This window comes from Dipodomys ordii, unplaced genomic scaffold (assembly GCF_000151885.1).
Source record: "Dipodomys ordii isolate 6190 unplaced genomic scaffold, Dord_2.0 Scaffold18, whole genome shotgun sequence".
NCBI lineage: Eukaryota > Metazoa > Chordata > Mammalia > Rodentia > Heteromyidae > Dipodomys > Dipodomys ordii.
The window spans coordinates 12,206,545-12,227,874 of record NW_012267234.1 but is presented as its reverse complement, the minus strand read 5'-3'; the positions used below and the strand labels follow the sequence as shown (position 1 = coordinate 12,227,874).

The window sequence follows — 21,330 nt, the reverse complement described above, 5'->3', positions numbered from 1 at the left end:
GGATGGGAAGGGTAAACAAAGGAGGAGGCTACAATGCTTGATAAGAAATGTACTCACTATCTTGCCCATGTAATTTTAACCCCTCTGTACAGTATTTTCACAATAAAAAAAAAACACATTATACAGGAAGAGCAGGGGGACTCAGAGGTATACAGCCCTGTTTCTTTGCTATGTTGTGCCTCCTTGACCTCTAATCCACGGTCCTGTTATTTTTTTTCCCATTCTTTCTCTACAGGTGAAGAAGCAAGCATCTCACAAGGAGGGCAGCCAAGAGGAGACGGGAACCCTTCCAGGACCATCAGCTCCACAGGCTTTCTTTTTGGATGCCCTTCAGCTGCACCCAAGTAACCAGAGGCACTCATTCTGGAGCTAAGGCAATGGGAATGAAGGCATGGTTCAGCCATCAGCCAGGCCTCCCCAGTGGTTGCACGGAGGCTGTTTTCAGATGAGTCTTAGGGTATGGTAGGGAGCGAGACCTGTGACCGCCCAACTGCAGCTCCACATCCTAAATGCAAATATTGCCTTAGCTGCTCTGCCATCCTCATGCACCAATCCTGGTGGTGTCTGTGCTCCCTCAGCCTGACACTGAGCGGTAAAGGTCCTTGATGTGTCTCTCACCTAACCCTTTCTGATTCTTAACCCCATGTACCCCACAAAGCCTTCTGAATAGAACTTTTTTTTTTTCCTTAAAAGCATCTGGGAGTGTCATTTTCATGTCTCATTTCTTTTTTCTCACTAGTATATATTTCAGATCTGCACTAGAAAAATGTTAGAAGGAAAAAAGGTGTATTTCTTCTTCCTGGTCAGGAATCTGTGTTGTGGTTCCAGAACTCTTGGTCCTTGAGCTATCTTGCACCAGCTCTTGCTAGAGAAGCTGAGAAGCACCCTGAACTCCCCAAAATTTGAAGGTACCAACCTTCTGGCCTACTGAATAGTAATTTCTCATGGCTTCTTCCAGTCTAGCCCCGAGCACAGAGCAGGATTCTGTTGCCATGAAGAGAAGACTCCTGATCAGTCAGGCAAAAGCTCCGCCAGATGCATGTGATTTCTCAATATATCCAACTCTTCCTCCTGGCAGCTCACCTGCCTTCCCCCAGTTCTGGCTGCTCAGGGCTGTGCTCCCAGGAGCCAAGGCTGAACAAGAATCTGCGTTCTCACCAGACCTCTCGTTGTGCTGCTCTATTGCTAAGAAATAGGATTGTATAACTACTCAAAGAAAACAATGTAAATGATAATGGGATCTGGCGGCCTTTGGAAACTGCTTTCCTGAGCAATGATCCTGCCCCCCACTGCACCTAAGGATGAAACACACAGAGTACTCTTTGGGGAAGGAAACTTAAATATTACCACAACTCAAGTGACGACCCTAAGACTCATATCTGAGTGGGCAGCTTTTCCTCCTCCAAACCACACTTCCCACACTAATTCCAGCAGCTGCTTCAACCAGCCTCTTCTGCTCACACTGGCCTAGGGACAGAAACATTAAGGTAGGGCTGCCCTGAGACCTTGAACACACTCCCAAGAACACACTACCCAGCTCAGAAGATCCCCGCTCTTTTAAGTCCTGTATCAAGAATCACAACATAAAGATTTGTTTTCAAATATTAAAAAAAAAAAGATTCTTTTTATGTTTTAGCTAGGGTAGTGAAAAGGCACAGCCTCTCACTTGCATCCTCTGGGGGCAGGGGGAGGGGGTATCTCAGTTATGTCAGAGCCCATGGCCAGCCAGCCCAGTCAGTCAGTCCTTTACTTGACCATTGCTCCAGCCTCCTTTTCCTGGCAAGTCCAGATGAAATTCTTCCCAGCTGGAAAGTAGGGCTGTTTTCACAAGTGTCTCCACCGGGGTCGTAGCTGGGAGCCAGCTCGAGTAGCAAAGTCTCTTGAATGTAAAAAGCCGGAAGTCTGTAACTCTATTCAGGAGGCTGAGAGCTGAGGATGGAGGTTCTAAGCCAGCCTGGGTAGGAAAGTCCCTGAGACTCTTTTCTCCAGTTAACCACCAAAAACGCTGGAAATGGAACTGTGGCTCAAGTGACAGAGCCCTAGCTTTGAGCAAAAAATGCTCTGGGACAGCACTCCGGGTTGTGGCCCACCCCTTCCCCCCAAAAGGCTGTCCCATGCATCATATGTGGTGCCGCCAGCTCCCCACATCTATCCTCTCCAGGTGCTTCAGCTTCTTGGCTCCTGCGGTCAGTTCATCCAGGGTAACGATGGCAGCGTCCCATAGCTCAGGCTTCTGATTCACGAAGGGGCGGCGGCGCCCCTCCGACGGGCAGCCCGCACCGGACACTGCTGCAGCACCTGGTAGAGACGTTGGCAGCCCTCGAGGCCCAGGCGTACGGCCTCGGCCCAGCTCTCAGTCTGGCCGCCCTCCCCGCTGCCTAGCACCCCGGCCACCTGGTTGAGCACCGGCATGAGCGCCACGGTGAGGCCAGCGGCGGCGTGCTCCTCCTCGAGCCGCGTGGGGTCCAGCAGCCAGGTGGGCGCGGGTCCCGGAGCGAGGCTCAGGCCGCAGCCCACGACCAGGTCGTACATCTCCACTCCCGCGTCGGCCAGGGCGAGCGCGGCGGCCGTGAGCGCGAGCAGCAGCGCGGACACCTCGAGCTGCGCACGCGGGTATCGGCCCAGGCGCACCATGGGCTCCAGCGCCTGCAGCAGCGCCAGCGCCAGCTCGAGCTCCTCGCCGCCGCCCGGGGGCGCGCGGCGCCGGCGGCCCGAGAAGGGCGCGCGCCGGAAGTCGCAGATCAGGGGGCCGCGCAGCGCGGCCGGGGCTTCGCCTCCAGTCCCGGCCGGACCGCCGCTGCGCTGGCCGCCCTCGGCCTGGCGCGGGCCCGACACGGCGCATAGCACCTTGGTGCCGCCGCCTCCAGGCAGGCCGAGCCTTTGGCCTGGCTCAGCAGCCCGGCGCGCGCGTACACCGGCCGCAGCCGCGTCGGGTCGCGGGCGGCGGGCGCCTCGTCCTCGTCGGCCGCGTACAGTTGCGGAGGCTGGGACTCCTCCGGCCCGCGGATGCGGCGGTGGTCCCCCGGCATGGCGGCGCACGGCGTGGGAGCCGCTTCCGCCGGCCGCGCCTCGCCCAGGGCTCTTCCGCCGGCTTGAAGCCGCGCGCCCGCGCGGGGGCTGTCGGGAGAGTGGCGCGCGGCTGCACTGCCCCCTGGCGGCCTGGAGGGAGAACGCCACAACACTGGGATCCTGGGTGCTTCCCCCCCCCCCCCCCCCCCCGGGCCCGCGCGCCCTAGCTAGGGGTTGACTTGATCTGGACTCAGGCCCAGGCCAGGGTCCCTACTCTCACTATTTTTAGGTCATACAAGTGGGGATGGTGGAAGAGTAGAGAGGGTGGGGACAATAGCTGCCTCTCTGCCCCTTCCCCCCATACCTGCAATACACCTGACAATACCAGCATCTTCAAGAGGGACAGGGACTTAAGACAGGGCATTCCTCCTGAGAGGCCAGGAGAAAGGCACATCTCTGCTGAACTTATTGATGCCTCTCCGTTTCACCCCACCTCCAATAAACATCCTGAAGTAATCAAAGGGTCATTCCCAAAGTTCAGGGGGTTGGAGCCAGTGAGGACTGTAAACAGAAATCAGCTAGGGCCTCGGCCTATATTCTAGACACCCAGGGAGCCAGAGGTTATGTGACAGGGGCCCCTTACAGGAAGGATAGAAACGGCAAGGCATCATCAAGGTATTGCACATGGTCCTTTTATTCTCTGCAATTAAAAAGGTTTCCTATTGCAGACCCAGAATCCTGAAGGTGAGGAGAAAACTTGCTGCAGGAGAGCATGAGGATAATTAAATAGCGATTCTCGGGTAGTGGTTGTAGACTGATGGTGCTGATGTGAAAAGCTCAGAGCAGTAAATACAAAGGGACAATGAGTCATAGAGTGGATCCAGGTGTGTTCCAGTTACTTCTAGGTTAGGACGGACGGGGCTACTTAGAGGTCCCAAAAGTCAACTGTCCTTGTGGCAGATGGAAAGCTTCTGGCTAGACTGATGCATCTGGCTGACAGACACTTCCAGTGAGGGCTGTCCCTCTGGCTCAGTTCTTGACATCTCCTAGGCGGAGCTGAGCAAAGGAGGTGGCCAGCTGCAGGGCCTCCTGCAGGCAGCCCACATTTTTGCCCGTGGCCTGGGCAGACACATCCTTGCCACCACCTTTGCCATCCATCAGGCCTGACACTTGTTGCACCCACTCACTGGCTTTCAGGCCCCGGTTGGCTGCGTTCTGGAAGATAGGAAAGGGAAGTGGGAGTTAGAACTGAGGATGGGCTGGAGGGGGTGAATGAAGGGACAAAAAAGTTAAAGTAGCTATTGACATCTACCCGTGCCCAGGGTAATGCTACCAGAGGTCCAGATGGACTCTATCGAGTGTCATAGGGAAGCAGCCACTGGCTACTGTCAGAACAAAGGCAAGTGGCAACGCCAGGTATCAGCCAGCACAGTTAAACATTCACCATCAAGAAGGCCTGAGATGAGCCGGGCACCGGTAACATGTCTGTAATCCTAGCTACTTAGGAGGCTGAGATTTGAGGATCATGGTTCAAAGCCAGCCCGGGCAAGGAAAGTCTGTGAGACTCTTATCTCCAATAAACCACTAGAAAACCAGAAGTGGCCCTGTGGCTCAAGAGGTAGGGCACTCGCCTTGAGCTAAAGAGCTGAGTATATAGCACCCAAGCCCAGAGTTCAAGCCCCACGACTGGGGGAAAAAAAAAAAAAAGCCTGAGATGAAGGGCACTGGAGGTGACAAACAGTTGGGCAGGAGATCATGTTTCCTACTGGGGCTCCACGAACACAAACACCAAGAACCAAGCTTAGAAGCAACATGGCACTTCCGCTAGCACAACGGATTCAGGGTTTGGTGCCAAACCGCAGGCAGTTCTGACCTGGGGAACTTGACACAGGCATGTTATCTTGCCAGCCTCATTGTCCACGGTGAAGAGCATGGCCGATGTCTGAGGGGAGTGTGTCTTGAACAGCTTCAAGGCTTCATTCAGAGCCTGTGGATAGAACCTGGTTTCAGGACACAGCTCTGGGCAGGGGACCCTGCTCTCCACAAGGGAATTTGCAGAGTTCAACCCTTAGAGCAGGACCCTAGCCCCTTCCAAGAGCTCAGATGGCCAAGAATCAAGCACCGGGCCCTGCCCACACTCTAGCTCTGAGTTCTGCCTTCTACCTCCGGGGAGCTTGTCCCCCTTCTGGTCACCAGATCTCCCTTAGGGTTCAGTCTGACTTCAATCCTAGAGTAACCCAGACCTACAAAGCCCACCCATTAGCCACCAAGGGCTGATGAGGCAGGAGGGAAGGGGACATGAGGCAGACAGACAGGGCAGGCCTGGACCCCAACCCCTGGTTGCCTTGGCTGAGGCGCCGCTCTCCATCTCCAGAATGACCAGGGGCTGGTTGGGGTTACTGTCAATGAGCTGCTTTGTCTTCTCCAACACCTGTAACCAAATCCAGGAGAGAAGTTCAGGCCATAGGCCTAGACCCCCCAAACCCAGGCAGCAGTCTTTCCAGTTTCTCGGAGGAAATCTTCTTGACTCCCAGCCACCCACGCCGCTAGGACTCACTCGCTTCTGGACATCAGCTTTGCTGGCCCGGTCAAGGTCATCCATGACCTTCTTCAGAGATTTCAGAGTCTCCCTCAGTTCGTCCTTCTGCCACTGGGGGATGACAGCGGTGGCCAGGGCCTGAAAGCAGGTCAAAAAACCATCAGAGTCTGGGCTACAAGAAGCTAGGATGAGGCTCCAGCCCCATCCCACTCTTCTCAGTCTATGAACCAAAACATCAAGGTGTTTGCTGGCTTTGAGCAATTGCAGCAACTGTCATTAGCAAGGGCTGGATGAGAAAGAAGAGGCTTAATGAGGATTCAGCGCACGGACTAGGTCTTGAACACAGCCTGACAGGGTTTACTAGGAGCCATAAATACTTAGAAACACCAGGTGGGCTTGGAAACAGTGGGGTCCCACCATACTGCCCCAAGTCCCTCTCAGTGCCATTCAGGTGGCACAGAACTGGGAGCAGCAAGCAAGGCCCAGAGGTTTCTGGGAAGATCCATGGGGCCCCCTTTGCAAAACAGCAGAACAAGAGAAGTCCATGAACCCAGAGAAGCAGGACCTTAGTGGCTCCTCTCGGGGTTCTTTAAGAACAGGACAGGTCTTACTCTGTAGGCTTAAGAAACAGGTACTAAGGCAAAAGGGCGGCCACCCCTACCTCACCAAGATCAGCGATCTCCCTCTGAACATCCTTATTTGGGGCGGTCTGGGCCTTCACTTTGGCCTCCATGACACACAGAGATTTCTTCAAGCTGTCCGCCTTCCTGAGGGCCTGAGAGGAGGAGAATCAGAACTGTAACTAGGCAGGTTAGTTGTGTGACAAGGGTTTGTGCACAGCCGTGGAAATACTAACAGCAGGTTGTAGAGCATACACCCAAGACGCACGCTTCTTTCTTTCAGGGAGCAAATGCTGGTAGCCTTCTGGCCCAGAAAAGAGCACTGCCTCACACAGCCATCAGCAAGGACTGGACGCTCACTCGGGGTCAGCAGGGGACTGTGAACTTAGCTATCAGGAGCCCTTTTTACTCTTTGACATGATCAACCCTCAGGATTCAGAACAAGCATTCCCAACACTAGAGCAACTGACCCTTTATGCTGGCACTATGCACTCAGTATACTCAAATATTTCAGAGATTAAGCACGATAGCGGTGGTCACTGTTTCTGCCAGGCAAGGTAAGCGGAGGACACGTGGAGATGGCAGTCTACCTTCCTTCTCACTGCAGCAGACACAGAATATTGTTCGCCTAAGCCCCATGCTAGCCTGATCTGCTTACCTTCTGGGCTTCAGCACCTGTAACAGCAACAATCCTCCGAATACCCTTGGCAATAGCTTCTTCAGTCACAATCACAAAGGCTCCTGCATGACTTGAGTTCTGCAGATGCCTGAGAGGTAGAACAGAAAGGCCATGGTGAAGAGGAAGCCCAGGAGCCACTGGCAGGGAACAGTGCTTGAAGTCAAAAAATAGGAGCAAGGGAAGAGAGCAGACAAAGCTTAGGTTTGAGGATATCCTGGTTCTGAGCAAGACACCATCTCTCTTCTCTCTGTTTTCTCATGAGTAAATGACTTATATTTTTTCTCACTGGGTGAGAAAACTGGATGATTACTTTTAAAATCTTACCATAAGCCAGGCACTGGTGGCTCAGGCCTGTAATTCTAGTTACTCAGGAGATCTGAGGATTATGATTCAAAGGCAGCATGGGCAGGAAAGTCTTAGAGATTCTATCTCCAAGTAGCCATCAGAAAACCGCAAGTCACACAACTCAGTACTAGCCTTGAATAAAAGAGCTCAGGGACAACATTCAGGCCCTGAGTTCAAGGACCCCCTACCCCCCACCAAAAAAAAATCTTACTACAATCCTTTAAGCAAATAGTTGTGTGTGTGTGTGTGTGTGTGTGTGCGCGCGCACGTGCGTGTGCATGCGCTCGCACACGAGTACTTGCACATGCTAGTCCTAGGACTTGAACTCAGGGCCTGGGTACTGTCCCAAGCTTTTGTTCTCAAGGCTAGTGCTCTATCACTCTAGTTATACTTCCATTTCTGGATTTTGGGTGGTTAACTGGAGATAAGATTCTCCTGGACTTTCCTATCGGGGCTGGCTTTGAACTGGAATCCTTAAAACTCAGCCTTCTAAGTAGTTAGGATTATAGGCATTGAGTCACCAGCTCCTGGCCAAGCAAAGAGGCCTTATTCCCTAACTGCTCAGAGAACCCAAGCACTGAACTGATATAGTAATTCTACAGAGATGGTACATGGTATAAACCTATAGTTTCCAGCTACACAGGAAGTGGAGGCAAGAGAATCATGAGTTCAAAGCCAATTCAGGAAAAGTTATCAAAACCTATCTCAAACAAGAGCTAGAGTGTGTCATTCAAATTCAGTGGGGCAGCGGCCTAGAACTTACTTCCTCAGAGTCCTTCCCCTGCTCCCCCCCAACATACATACATACCATCTGCTGTTTACCTGAGGACCACAGAAGGATCTAGATGGGGTTGTTCAGGGTCTTCCCTGACCTGAATAATTTTTTTTTTTTTTAATACTGGGCTTCTGTTGGAACAAAGAATTTTCTAGGCCACCATGATCTCCCCCAAAACACTCCATGAGTTACAAAGGAATCCAAGCTGGCAGAGTGGCTCTTTTAAGCCAGCTGAGCAGACCAACCACACGGTGCGAAACGGCTCTGAGACAATGGACTCAAAGGGAATCAGATGGTCGCCAGGAATCGGGGTGCGGGCTGGGAATAGAGCAGGAGATCCCTGAGCACTCTACACTATTAGGACTGACTCAATCCTAACAAGCAATCATGCTTTTCTTCCTAAGAAAAACATTTCATCACAAACTCAAGAATATTAACCAGACACTAAGGGACCTGAGGGAAGCACTAGGATGGTAAGATTCTTGACAGTGTTACTTGACAAGTACATTGCTGAGGATTTCATTCCAACTACAGAAATGGGGATGTAGCTTAGTGGTAGAGTGCTTTCCTGGGGTAGGTAAAACCCTGGATTCTATCCTTGCATGACCAGAGAAGAAAATGACTGGTCCTCAAAGGTGATGCCAAGATGATTCCCTTATTGCTGCTCCTCCCGTGGTACTCACGTTCCCCCACAGAATTCAACTGAAGTGAGAGAGCCAGCAGGCCCAGAGGGGTCATCCAACAGGTCGGACACCGGGACCCCAATGGAGACGACTCGCACAGGGTCAGGATAAGTCTCATCAAACACCGCCCGCAGGCCCTGGATGGCTTTTGCTGCTGCCAGGGGACAATCCTGGGTATAGACGGGCTGCCATAGGAAGAAAATAGGAAAAGATGCTGGGGAAAAGTCTCAAAAGCTGCAGTAAGAGGCAGCAGAGAGAGCACAATGCTAAGGATCTAACCCTGGCTCTATCTGGCACATGCCCTGAGCCTTCTGAAATAGTGTGCCACATGCAAGGCAAGGGAGGCCAGAGGTGGACCTTGCCATCTTTGTTGTTAAATTGTGAATGCACTGCACACAACTTGAAGTGTCTACGGAGGGAACAGATCACAGACTTCCTTTCCCTCTGTACCAACCACTACCAATATCAAAGTGTCTGGCAAGCATTGCTTTAACAAATCTACATGCAAGAGAGGTCGTGGTACAGCAGAGTGTGAGCATGGGGAGGCTGGGCCTCTGTGATGCTGTAGCAAAGGGTGAGGTTTATGACCGAAAAATTTAGATCTAGGCCCCGCTACCTTGGCTGCCTCAATCATCTCGTTAGCAATCTCTTCGGCCTTCTTGATCTGTTGAGTAGACATAGCTCCCTTGGCAGTGAAGTCAAAGCGGAGGCGGTCAGGAGCAACCAGTGAGCCTTTCTGATCAGCCTCACCAAGCACCGAGCGCAGGGCGAAGTTCAGAATGTGGGTAGCTGTGTGGTTGCTCATCACAGGTCTCCGCCGGGGCTAGAACAGGGAGATACGAGAAGTCAGATTGCCAATAGTCCCCACATACTAGAATTCTTAGCTTGACACATGGATGGTCAGAGTGAAAACCTCATTTCTTAGCAGTGTAGTCATGTGACAACATTCTGGCCAAGAGGACATGAGAAGTGATGTATACCATGAACAGAAGAGTCACGTCCTCCTCCTCCTCCTCCTGCTAGAGACAACAATTAACTATGGCCAAATGTCTGTCCCTCCTCGCACTCCCCCCCCACTTCATTGAGGCAGGGTATCACTATGTATCCCTAGCTGGCCTTGAATATCTCTTCCTGCAGTCCTTTTGCCTTAGCATCCCAAAAGCTGTGATTACAGGCATGTGCCACTACATCTGGCTCCTTAAGAAGAAACTGAGGCTAGGAATGCTATCTGTGAAAGCAGTCTACAGGATGTGAGTAGAAGACCCTGGTAACATGATGGTAATAGGAACACTCAGGGTTACTGGTAGTCACACCCACACAATCCACCAAGTGCAAAATGCGCTACAATTTACTCCTGCACGATGCTTACAATTTCTCATAGGAAGGACAAAAATGATGGCTAATCTAAAGCCAAAGGAGGTGATTACTAACTAGATCAAATGGGGGACAGCACAATGCAACTTACCTCATCAAGGAACAGCCGGACTTGATCCCCCACCTTCAGGCTGCCATAGATTGTTCCTATGTGCAGCACATACCCTCCTCGCACCTGCGCATTCTTCACTGTAAATTCAGTTTTCTAGAAGTCAAGCAGGAGACCAGTAATAGTCAAAAAGAATCAGTCCTCTATGTACTCATGTGCACAAGTTCAAATATATACACAATGTGTATAAATATATAAACTGCACATATATGTATACATATATACACAAATATATATATTATATATATATATGTACACACACATATATACATAAACAAAAAGTCTCTTCATACTGTTACAAGTGGTGCTGTGGCTTAAAGTGGTAGAGTCTAACTAACCTTGAACAAATGAGCTCAGGGACAGTGACCAGACCCTGAGCTCAAGCCCCAGGACCGACACAAAAAATTTACATATTCCCTAAGAAAAACTTTAATAGTAATCTATATGTATATACATATATGTGCTACCATTATTTATATTAAATATACAAATAAAAATAACAATGAGTATCTTAGAGAATTCAAAAGCTACTGTTAGAACTTTCTACAAGAATGTTTGCTAGCAGAGAGCTGCCTTTCCTTATTTATAAGGAACGTATATAAGAGCTGAGTGGTCAGCCTTTGTATCCTGGTGTCAAGAATTCTCTTACAAGGGTCCCCAAGGGCTGAGATACAACTTCCTCAGCTGTAGAAACATTAACAACAGAGCCCAACCTGGACCTGTGATGTGTCTGTGCTCCCTTAGGGGCAGAGTGCTAGGGAGCCAAACAAGTCCAAGGCTCCACCCAGCCCTCCCTGGCTAACAAGGAGGGAAGGGATGGCTCACATCGTCACTGCTGTCATCGACCTTCACGAGGTAGCCTTCGTCGTAGATCTGCCCTCCCTGCTCAGCATAGAAACAAGTCTTGTCCAGTACCACTCCACACTCCTGGCCGGTGGACACCTCTTCCACAAACATCTTCTCCCTGCACAGAGCCAGCACTGTAGCCACTGTGCTCTCAAATGCTGCTCCATGGAAATGTAGACAGGGGAAGACAATCAATAACTTTGTTTTGGAAGCAAGCCCATTAGACTCCACAAAAAAAAAAAAAAAAAAAAACCAAAACCCTAGTCTGCTGGTTTCTCCCTAAGGAATTAACACCCAGGCTGGTGATTGTTTGTCCCAGAAAACTGGGACAGTCACTGACCAAGTTTCCTGGGTTGCAGGCTTCCAGTGTTTGCACTGAGATAGCTCTGAGAAAACTGGACAGTTGGTTACACTAGATCTCAGAAACTAGCCAGAAACTTGGTAAATCTGACTAGACATATAGGAGTAGTAATACATTTCCAAGTTCAAGATCACAAAGAATATATTCAAGCCAGGTGCCGAGTGCTCACACCTGCCATCCTAGGTACTCAGGTGGCTGAGATCTGAGGATCACAGTTCAAAAGTAGTTTGAGCAGATGATTCTAAGAGACTTGTCTCCAATTAACCAGCAGAAAGTTAGAAGTGGAGGCATGACTTTAGTGGTAGAGCACCAGCTTTGAATGTAAAAGTACAAGTCATGAGTTTAAGTTCCAGTATCAGCACCAAAAAACAAAATTTAAAAAAAAGAGTAAAATCAGTGTGTGGCTCACTTGTTTATATTTTGGTGTTAAGATAGTGTCACACAAAGCAAAAACATTTCTTGATTTTTGTTTTTTTGTCAGTAATGGGGCTTGAACTCAGAGCCTCAGTGATGAACCACAATCCTGTTTGCCTTCTGAGTAGCCAGGATTACAGGTGTGAGCCACTGACACCTGGCTGAATTTTTTTTTTTTTTTTTGGCGGTCGTGGGGCTTAAACTCTGGGCTTGGGTGCTGTCCCTGCGCTCTTCAGGCCAAGGTGAGTGCTTTACCGCTTGAGCCACAGCACTTCCAGTTTTCTATTGGTTTATTGGAGATAAGAGTCTCACAGACTTTCTTGCCCGGGCTGGCTTTGAACCGTGATTCTCAGATCTCAGCCTCCTGAGTAGCTAGGATTACAGGTGTGAGCCATTGGTGCCCGGAACTGTTTGTTTCTTTAGAATGCTATTATATGATGCAAAATTCTGTAGCCACTGTGGACTGCTTCAAGGTCTCTTGCCTTGTTTCCTCTAAGTTTTAAAATCAGGGGAAACTAATGAATGACGGGTTCATGGGCTCTCTACAGGCTTTACATTTTTTTTTACAACTTCCTGTCACTATTATTGCAAAATAAAATTAGGAAAACCACTGGCCAAGGGTGTGTATGGAATGGAGGTGCACAGCATCACTGTAGCGCACAGGAGAGGATGCTGAAGAACTGCTGGTCACCTCAACTTGAGACTCATCTCTCAAAATCCCCTAGATAAGGACAGACAGCACAGCAGCAGAAAGACCCCAACAACGTACCATAGCTGCCACTGGAGTCTGAATGGTAATTATACTTCGGTGAATCATCTGTGGCTTCCAAACCCTTTGCCCGGAGCTCTTCAATAGCATAAATGTCCAGCATAATGAGGTCTTCCCCACCTGCTCCTTTGCCCTGGGACTTTAGCTGCCAGGAAGAGAAACAGGCACTAGTTACTTTAAAATAGGGAAAAAGAATTTTAAAGAATTCAAACTTGGGGGTTGGAGGCATGGCTCAGGTTGGTAGAATCCCAGCCAATGCGTGAAAGCATCGGATAAAGTTCAACTCCTAGCCTTGGACGGCCCCCCCCACCCAAAAAAAAAGTATTCAAATTTGGTAAACAATACAGGAGTTAAAAGTATATTCTTCATTGGAGGGGTGTCCTTACACTGCAGTGTGTTAAGCAGCAACCCTGGACTCTGCCAATTAGAGGAACACTTGCCTAGAAAACTAAAATGTCGCACACATCATTGCTAAATGGCCCCTGGGAGCAGAAGTGCCACCAGCTGGTCTAGGGAAAGGATTCTAAACATTTTAACAGAAGGAACGTCATAGTTGCAGTCTCACGCTCCCCATTTCTCTACCTGAGCCAGTTTCCTCTCCTCTTCAAAGCCATCCATGTCTACCACCAGGCCCTTCTCTTCAGCAATCAGTCCTGTGAGATCCACTGGGAACCCATAGGTGTCATACAGGAGCCAAGCAGTGTCTCCTATAGCATGAAAGAAATATGTCAGAATAGCTGGGCAGCCCCCTCCTTCCATGTCCAGCCCTCCACGGAAGATGACAGGATTACAGAAGGGATCTGAGGCAATGCAAATGGTCTCCCTGTGGGCCTGTCAGAATACCCATCATGCCCGGGAGCACTGATGTTAGAAAGCACTACCAAGTCTTCTGGCAAAGTTCTGATTCATCAGAACTTTTTCTTTCTGTATGTCAATAAAAAGGAAAAAAAAAAGTCTAAATAAAGTAAACTGTAAAATGGTACATCTATGCTTGAAAAAAAAAAGCAAATACAGGCCAGGCACCTGTAATCTAGCTACTCAGGAGGCTGAGATCTGAGGATTGGGGTTTGAAGCCAGCCCAGGGAGGAAAGCCTGTTAGACTCTTTATTTTCCAACAAACAAAAACAAAAACAAAAAAAGACAGAAACAAAGCTGTGGCTCAAGTAGTAGAGTGATAGCCTTGAGCAAAAAGAAGGTCAGGGTTAGCATCCAGGCCCTAAGTTCAAGCCCCAGGACTGGCACAAAAAAAAATAAAAATAAAATTAATATATATGTATATATACATATATAGACATATACAAACACCTATAAGAATTTACATGTTAATTGTAATAAACTATATAAAATCCTAATAGTTATACATCAGATTTCCTTTTAATTAGCATATATTAGCTATGCGGAGATTTCATTGACATTTTTCTTTTTCTTTTTTTTTTTGGTTGTGGACTTGAACTCTGAGCCTGGGTGCTGTCTCTGAGCAACTTCAGCTTGAGGAGAGCACTCTACCACTTGAACCACAGCACCACTTCTGGTTTTCTGGTGGTTAATTGGAGATAAGAGTCTCATGGAGTTTCCTGCCTGAACTGGCTTTGAACCATGATCTTCAGATCTCAGCCTCCTGAGTAGGTAGGATTACAGGGGTGAGCCACAAATGCCCGGGCTCATTGACATTTCTTTTTTTTTTTTTGGGTCCAGTCATGGGGCCTGAACTCTGGGCCTGGGCGCTGTCCCTCACCTCTTCAGCTCAAGGCTAGCGCTCTACGACTTGCGCCACAGCGCCACTTCTGGCTTTTTTCTTTTTGCTTATGTGGTGCTGAGGAATCGAACTCAGGGCCTCTGGCATGCAAGGCATGCGCTCTACAACTGAGCCACCTTCCCAGCCCCTCATTGACATTTCTAAGCTCTCTTTTGTTGTTGCAGACATAGTGTGAGTAGGTAGCCAGGCTGGTGTGAATTTTTCTCCTCCCAAGTGTTGAGATTACAGGCCTATACCACCATGCTTGGGTTTATACTAGACTCCTAAAAGATGTTATCTGTGAGAAATGAACTTGGGAAAGGACTTTTACTTTTTCTTCTGTATAAATATCTCACCACAACAAATTACTACTACTTTTATTACTTTACTCTAAAAATCCTACTTTACTATAAAAGCAGTTTAACTCTTCGTTCAACTTCAATGGACATGAGAATCTAGTGTCTGTTTGTGAAAGAGGGATTGCCTTTCCCAGAAAGATGTCATAGGGCTGGGAAGGTGGCTCAGTGGTAGAGTGCTTGCCTTGCACACATAAGGCCTTGGGTTAAATTCCTCAGCACCACATAAACAGAAAAAGCCTGAAGTGATGCTGTGGCTCAAGTGGTAGAGCGCTTGAGCTGAAGAGCTGAGGGACAGTGCCCAGGCCCAGAGTTCAAGCCCCATGACTGACAAAAACAAAAACAAGAAAAAGATGTCACAGCGCAGACAGAGGAAGGCCAAAGCAGGCCTTACCTGGAATGGTCTTGCAATCTCCCAGGCTCTGGATTTTTCGGTCCAGGATGCGACGCCCCCTGCTTAGAGTCTTCAGAAACTGCACTTCTTCTTCATTAATGATGTCTTTCACCATATCTGGGTCCTTCTTTAGCTCAGGAAATGCATCTCCCTGACAAAGGAGTTCAATGAAGCCAGAGGCTCCCCCATTACCTCACCTTGCCCTTTTAGACTGTGGCTTCAGTATGTGAGAGGCAAGCAGGGAATTACACATACCAGGGATTGGACAACAACATCAACCAACGTAGCAAAGAAACCCCTGCTGGCATTGAGTTTCTCATGGGAGTAGCGCACAGCCCGGCGGAGAATCCGTCGTAACACGTACCTGTAAGGGGCAGACTCTAATGCCTTTCCATACAACATTCTCAGCTCAGGGCTCTGTCCTAGCTCCTTTGCAATTCTACCCAAAGTAATATGACCAACTTTCTGTCCTGCTCTTGAAGACATTTTCTTCTAGCTTAAGCCTGCATCCCTCTGTGTTCTCCAAGATCTCTGTGTTAATTCAAGCATGAACTCAGTATCATACAACTCCTCTACAACTTCATGTCAAGGATTACCTAGGAAAAATCCTAGTTTTGTTGTCCTTCAATGTTTGGTTATCATGAGAGGCAAAATGAGAACACACGCATGTGATGCTAGACCCTGTCTGCCAGTAATGGAGTTTCTTGGGGCTACCTCAACACTTACCCCTAAGTTGCCTCTACCAACATCCCATCCAACAACCTTAAATATGATCCCTAGCCTCTACATTTCTCCAAAGTTTAAAATGGTAGCATGTGTTAAACATAACCGAGACACCAAAAAGTAGGAATAGGAAAGTGGGGATCTTCTACTTCTACCCAAAGACAAAGAAAAGAATAAGTTTCATACAGTCCCCAAACTCACAGTTCAAAACCTGGCCCAGAGCATAACATTTACTCACCCCCGCCCTGTGTTGTCAGGCCGGCCACCATCAGCCAGTGCCACAGTGATGGTCCGAGCATGGTCAGCCAGCACCCTATAGGCCATGTCAATCCCATCAACGTCCTCAGCACCGACTTTCCCAGTGTATGGCCGGGCACCTGTGCCCTACAGGGAAACACAGAAGGTGGCCCATCACAAGACAGCCCTTATGCTGCTCTGCCCGAGGTGGTTTCTGGGGGATTGAGAAGCATCAGGAGAAACGATGACTGTATCACCAGATCTCATAACCCCAAGGAAGGTGACAGCAAGGGAATAAGGGCTAGTCCTCTATGCTCTATGCTCACCAATACATCCTCATGCAATCTCATGCTATTAGCAACGAGATAGGCAACAGGTAGGTACCCTTGGCTGGCAAAGCGTCTGGTCACTTATCTTTGGCAATACCAAAAGTCCAGCCTGCAAGCCTCTACCTTCTGAATCGCTTCGAAGTAAGGAACAAAAAGGTCAGTGTCATAGTTGGACATCTTGTTCTGTAACACAGACACTAGTCGCTCCAGGCCCATCCCTGTGTCGATACTTTTCTTGGGAAGAGGTTTTAGAACACCATCCATTTCCCTGTGCAAACCAGAGGAAGAGGAAGTTGAAGCAGGGACTCTCCAGGAAAGGGACTGCTCTTAGCAGGAGTGGACCAGAACACAGTAGCTACCTGTTATACTGGATAAACACAAGATTCCAGATCTCTAGTACGTTTGGGTCATCCTGGTTGACAAGGTGCGCGGCGTCCCGACCGCCAATGCGGTCATAGTGGATCTCGCTGCAGGGGCCACACGGGCCCGTGTCCCCCATCTCCCAGAAGTTATCCTTCATGTTGCCAGGTAGGATTTTCGTGTCATCCAACCTTCATGGAGCAGGGAAGATTAAGCCCAGTTATAACCAATGAAAAGAATTCTGCTTGGACTTCCTTTTACCACAAAAGGAAATCTTTTATGATTTCCATACAGAAGTCCCCATTCTTGGCCTACATACAAATTCATCTAAAGGAACCGCACATGATCTTCTCAAGTATGACTATAATAGAATACAAACATATGTGTTCTCCCCCACAGTATAACCCCTGCTTTCACTGTATATAATGTTGGTATAATTTGTGGAGGGGAAGGGAAAAAACAAATAATTAAAACAGGGATACAGGTGGACCCATTGCAACAATGAGATGTACAAGTTGTTAAGTCAAAAAACAAACTTTACAACTTTGGTGAGAAGGGGGAGAGGAGGATCCAGTGGGCGGGGGGTAGGAGGGAGGATGGGAAGGAATGGGAAGGGGAAACAAAGGAGGAGGATACAATGCTTGATAAGAAATGTACTCATTATTTTGCCCAAGTAATTGTAACCCCTCTGTACAGTATTTTCACAATTAAAAATAAATAAATAAAAAGTATGTGTTATGATCTCAACTCAATAAAATATACAATGATATGTATTTAGCCTAGAGCTATTCTAGAAAGGAACACAGAAAGAAAAAAAAAAGAAAAAGTTTATGCTGAATAGGATAAATAGATGTTTTGCGGGGGGAGGGTGGGTGGTGGTAAATTCAGGTCCTGGGTGCTGTCTTTTTTTTTTTTTTCCCCTGTCGTGGGCTTGAACTCTGGGCCTGGGCACAGTCCCTGAGCTTTTCAGCTCAAGGCTAGCGCTCTACCACTTTAGCCACAGTATGACTTCCAGTTTTCTTATGGTTTATTGGAGATAAGAGTATCAAGGACTTTCCTGCCTGGGCTGGCTTTGTACCATGATCTTCAGATCTCAGCCTCCTGAGTAGCTAGGATGACAGGTGTGAGCCACATGCGCCCAGCTCCTGAGTTTCTTTTGCTCAAGGCTAGTGCTCTACCACTTAAGCCACAGCTCCACTTCTGGCCTTTTTGATAGTTTACTGGAGATAAAGAGTCTCACAGACTTTCCTGCCAAGGCTGGCTTCAAACTGTGATTCTCAGATCTCATCCTCCTGAGTAGCTAGGATTACAGGAATAAATCATTAGCAACTTTTTGTTTTAGTGCTATTTGATACCATTACCTTTACAAAAGAAATAACAATGCCTCATATATAGAATACCACTCTGTAGAATAAGACAAACACACAAAAACAAAGAGAACTATAAAAATACAAAAAAGACCTAGAAGATTAAATATGAAATATCAGTCTATTAACAATGACTTTAGGGACCTTTGTTTCTATTTTTTATTCTTCTATATGATTTGAATTTTTTTTTTTTTGTTTTGCCTGAGCTTCACTTGCTCAAGACTAGTACTCTACCACTTGAACCACAGCACCACTTCTGGCTTTTTCTGTGTATGTGGTACTGAGGAACTGAACCCAGGGCTTCATGCATGCTAGGTAAGCACTCTATCACTGAGCCACCTTCCCAGCCCCTGATTTGTTTGATCATGGAGTAATGTAATCTAAGTCCCATGACTCCACTCTGGCACTGTTTAATCACTCCTAGCAAGTGGGTTGCACACTTACCCCAAATTTTGCCAGATCTGTTTACATTCCAAATCTGGTTCTAAGCCAGCTGCTTCATCCCCACCAAAGTAAGTAACATAGAGTCTTTCAACTGGAATGCCAAACTCCTGGGTGAGAAGTTCCAGGGCCATCTTACATGCCAGTTCCTGCCAAGAGAACAAAAAGATAGATACAGAGCATGGCCAAACTAAACATGTCGTAAGAGCAGAAAGAAACTAAATCCTGAGAACATGAAATGAAACGACAATATTTTCACCATAAATTCAAACACATTGAAGGTCAACTTTGATAAGAAATCTAAATAGAGCCGGGCGCTGGTGGCTCACGCCTGTAATCCTAGCTACGCAGGAGGCTGAGATCTGAGGATCGCGGTTCAAAGCCAGCCTGGGCAGGAAAGACTCTGAGACTCCTATCTCCAATAAACCACCAGAAAACCGGAAGTGGCGCTGTAGCTCAAGTGGTAGAGCCCTTGCCTTGAGCTGAAGAGCTGAGGGACAGTGCCCAGGCCCAGAGTTCAAGCCCCACGACCGACAAAAAAAAAAAAAAAGAAAACTAAATAGAGACAGGTACTTCTCCTAAGAAGTCTTAGAAATACTGAATGCCTCTCCCATCTGCAGCCCCTAGAGGATAATGTTCCATGTTTTAAAACAAGTAAAAGTAGAATCTAGTTCCCTAAGAGGAAATGACCTACTTGTTCAAAACTCTTAAGAGTTCTCCTGTGCTGGGCTTACCTTGAAGTAATCTCCAAAAGACCAGGAGCCCAACATCTCGAAGAAGGTGTGATGGTAGACATCCTTGCCCACATCATCTAGATCATTGTGTTTGCCTCCAGCCCGGATGCATTTCTGGGTATTAGCAGCTCTGCTCAGCTTTGCCATAGGGTGAGTTGGATCAATTGTGTTCAGAAAGATGGGTTTGAACTATGAAAAGAAAAACGAGAAGAAATGGTACTGTGGCTCAAGTGGTAGAGTGCTAGCGTTGAGCTAAAGAACTAAGGGACAGCGCCTAGGCCCAGTGAACCTGGAATACAGATTCTTAGACCCAGTAGTAAAGCCGGAGCAAAAGCAGCTGATCTTGGAACAACTTCCTCTTGAATCTAATTCCCTAAAGGTCCCTACCACTGCCAATGCCACCATGGCTCAGAGAGAAAGGTTTGTCAGACCCGAGTAGCCAAAGGTTGACTTGTGAAATGTGGGCTTCTTTACAAGACTCTGATGTTCAGGGCTTGTATCATCTTTCTGTGTTTGTTTTCACTGATGTATTTTTTTGGCCGTCCTGGGGTTTGAATGTAGGCCCTTGTATTTGCTAGGCTAGCCACTCTACTATATCATCCTTCTGGAAGAACTTATTCTAAAACTGATATGCTCTCTTAGGAATAAAGATGATGGGAGAAAAAAAAAAGAGTAAAACTAGTACAAGTTGATGAAGGACTAGATGTAGAGGGCTGGTATTTCCTTCTATCTACCTAGCAAGGACAAGGCCTCAGTAATGCCAAAATCAACACATGCTAATAACAGCTGAAGTGTGAAAGTCTATGTGGCCATATTGCTATACATTTTAATTGTATGATGGGTCATCTATTCACTTCTCACTGTAACCTTTAGGTAATCACCATTATTATTTTCATTTCACAGTCAAGTTCATGACATCAAGTCCCATAAGCTCACAAAATAAGTGACAGAATTGGGATTCTGTCTGAGTCCAGGAGCTGTGTCTTCAACCTGTCAGTGCTCTGCTGCCTCCTATGTGTACAGACAGCCAAGAAAAAAGGGAAAAATCTTTACCTGGTTCATGCCTGCATTGGCAAAGAGCAGAGTGGGATCATCCAATGGGATGGTTGCAGATGAATGAACATAAGTGTGTTCATTTCTCTGGAAGAAATCTATAAACCGCTTCCGGATTTCCCTCGCTGTTAGGGGCAAGTCCATCTTGCAAGTCACTGCAAAGAACTAACCAAAGGGGGGAAAATGAAGAACAATTGGAGAATTAAAATTAAAAGGAGGAATTACACAAGACTCCTGCTTTTTCAAGCCAAGTCAAAACAGGACACAGGTTATCTGTTTGATCCTAAAACCTGACTGTTATAAGGTCCAAGGCTAAAGTCTTATCAAAGCAAAAACAGCTGCACCAGCAGACAGTAGCCCCATCCATTCCTTCTTCCTATGTAAACGTCAACAGGCTCAATACACCAATACACCAAGTAAAGCAGGAGGTGGACTGCCATGCCTTTGTTCATTCAACAAATAGTGAGTGTCCACAGCCAGAAATTCAAAAAGAGGGATTAAGGCCCTCATAGTCTTACAGTCACAGAGGCTCAAGAGAACTGAGTTCTAACTTAAGCTTAAGTAACTTAAGCTAACTAGAACCCCAAATGTTAGCTATTTATTAGGTTGACTAAGGAGAGGAACTAAGGGTGTGGCTCAGTGATACAGGGTGTGCAAGGCCTTGGCTTCAATCCTCAGCACCTCTCATCTCCAAATAAAATTACTGAGGAGGATGGTGTAGGCCTTCCCAGGGAGGAGAGAAAGGTAATAAGGAGAGAGAAATAAGATGATTTTACAACTTCAAATTTCTCTCACATACATTATACTTTCCCTGGAAGGGAGGCTGGGGAGAAGTGACAGGTTTGTTTGTTTGTTTTTTTGAGGGTACCTATCACTGCTTGGAGTTGTAGTAGATGAGAATCATTTCATTCATGACATTATTTAAAAGGTTTCTAGAGTACAAAACCGGCCTAGGCAGTAAAGGCCATGAGATTCTTTTTTTTTATTTTTGGGTCCGGTCGTGGGGCCTGAACTCTGGGCCTGGGCGCTGTCCCTCAGCTCTTCAGCTCAAGGCTAGCGCTCTACCACTTGAGCCACA

General features: G+C 47.7%; 3 protein-coding genes across 3 annotated transcripts in view; 1 reads left to right on the top strand and 2 right to left on the bottom strand.

Moving 5' to 3' along the window:
- The window catches only part of LOC105982962, an 8,907-nt gene extending 8,349 nt beyond the window's left edge, over positions 1–558 (top strand). The window contains exon 7 of the mRNA XM_013012684.1: positions 236–558. Within this exon, the coding sequence (XP_012868138.1) occupies positions 236–348 (113 nt within the window). The 3' untranslated portion in view covers positions 349–558. The remainder of the gene's footprint in view (positions 1–235) is intronic.
- A 1,488-nt stretch (positions 559–2,046) lies between these two features.
- Positions 2,047–3,056, bottom strand: Exosc6 (exosome component 6). The gene is given in 2 exon segments (XM_013012813.1): positions 2,047–2,861; positions 2,864–3,056. Coding segments are annotated over 2 exon segments (789 nt in total). The 5' UTR covers positions 3,030–3,056; the 3' UTR covers positions 2,047–2,238.
- Positions 3,057–3,681: 625 nt separating this feature from the next.
- Aars (alanyl-tRNA synthetase) overlaps positions 3,682–21,330 on the bottom strand; it is an 18,757-nt gene continuing 1,108 nt past the window's right edge. Inside the window, exons 2-21 of the mRNA XM_013012920.1 lie at positions 20,253–20,417; positions 19,200–19,388; positions 18,469–18,614; positions 16,657–16,848; positions 16,421–16,565; positions 15,970–16,115; positions 15,264–15,372; positions 15,009–15,159; positions 13,106–13,230; positions 12,524–12,668; positions 10,959–11,137; positions 10,116–10,229; positions 9,267–9,473; positions 8,651–8,835; positions 6,827–6,935; positions 6,210–6,323; positions 5,567–5,686; positions 5,354–5,440; positions 4,883–4,996; positions 3,682–4,224 (exon numbers count right to left, since the gene is read on the bottom strand). Coding sequence (XP_012868374.1) covers positions 4,039–4,224; positions 4,883–4,996; positions 5,354–5,440; positions 5,567–5,686; positions 6,210–6,323; positions 6,827–6,935; positions 8,651–8,835; positions 9,267–9,473; positions 10,116–10,229; positions 10,959–11,137; positions 12,524–12,668; positions 13,106–13,230; positions 15,009–15,159; positions 15,264–15,372; positions 15,970–16,115; positions 16,421–16,565; positions 16,657–16,848; positions 18,469–18,614; positions 19,200–19,388; positions 20,253–20,396 — 2,907 coding nt within the window. The 5' untranslated portion in view covers positions 20,397–20,417 and the 3' untranslated portion in view covers positions 3,682–4,038. The remainder of the gene's footprint in view (positions 4,225–4,882; positions 4,997–5,353; positions 5,441–5,566; positions 5,687–6,209; positions 6,324–6,826; positions 6,936–8,650; positions 8,836–9,266; positions 9,474–10,115; positions 10,230–10,958; positions 11,138–12,523; positions 12,669–13,105; positions 13,231–15,008; positions 15,160–15,263; positions 15,373–15,969; positions 16,116–16,420; positions 16,566–16,656; positions 16,849–18,468; positions 18,615–19,199; positions 19,389–20,252; positions 20,418–21,330) is intronic.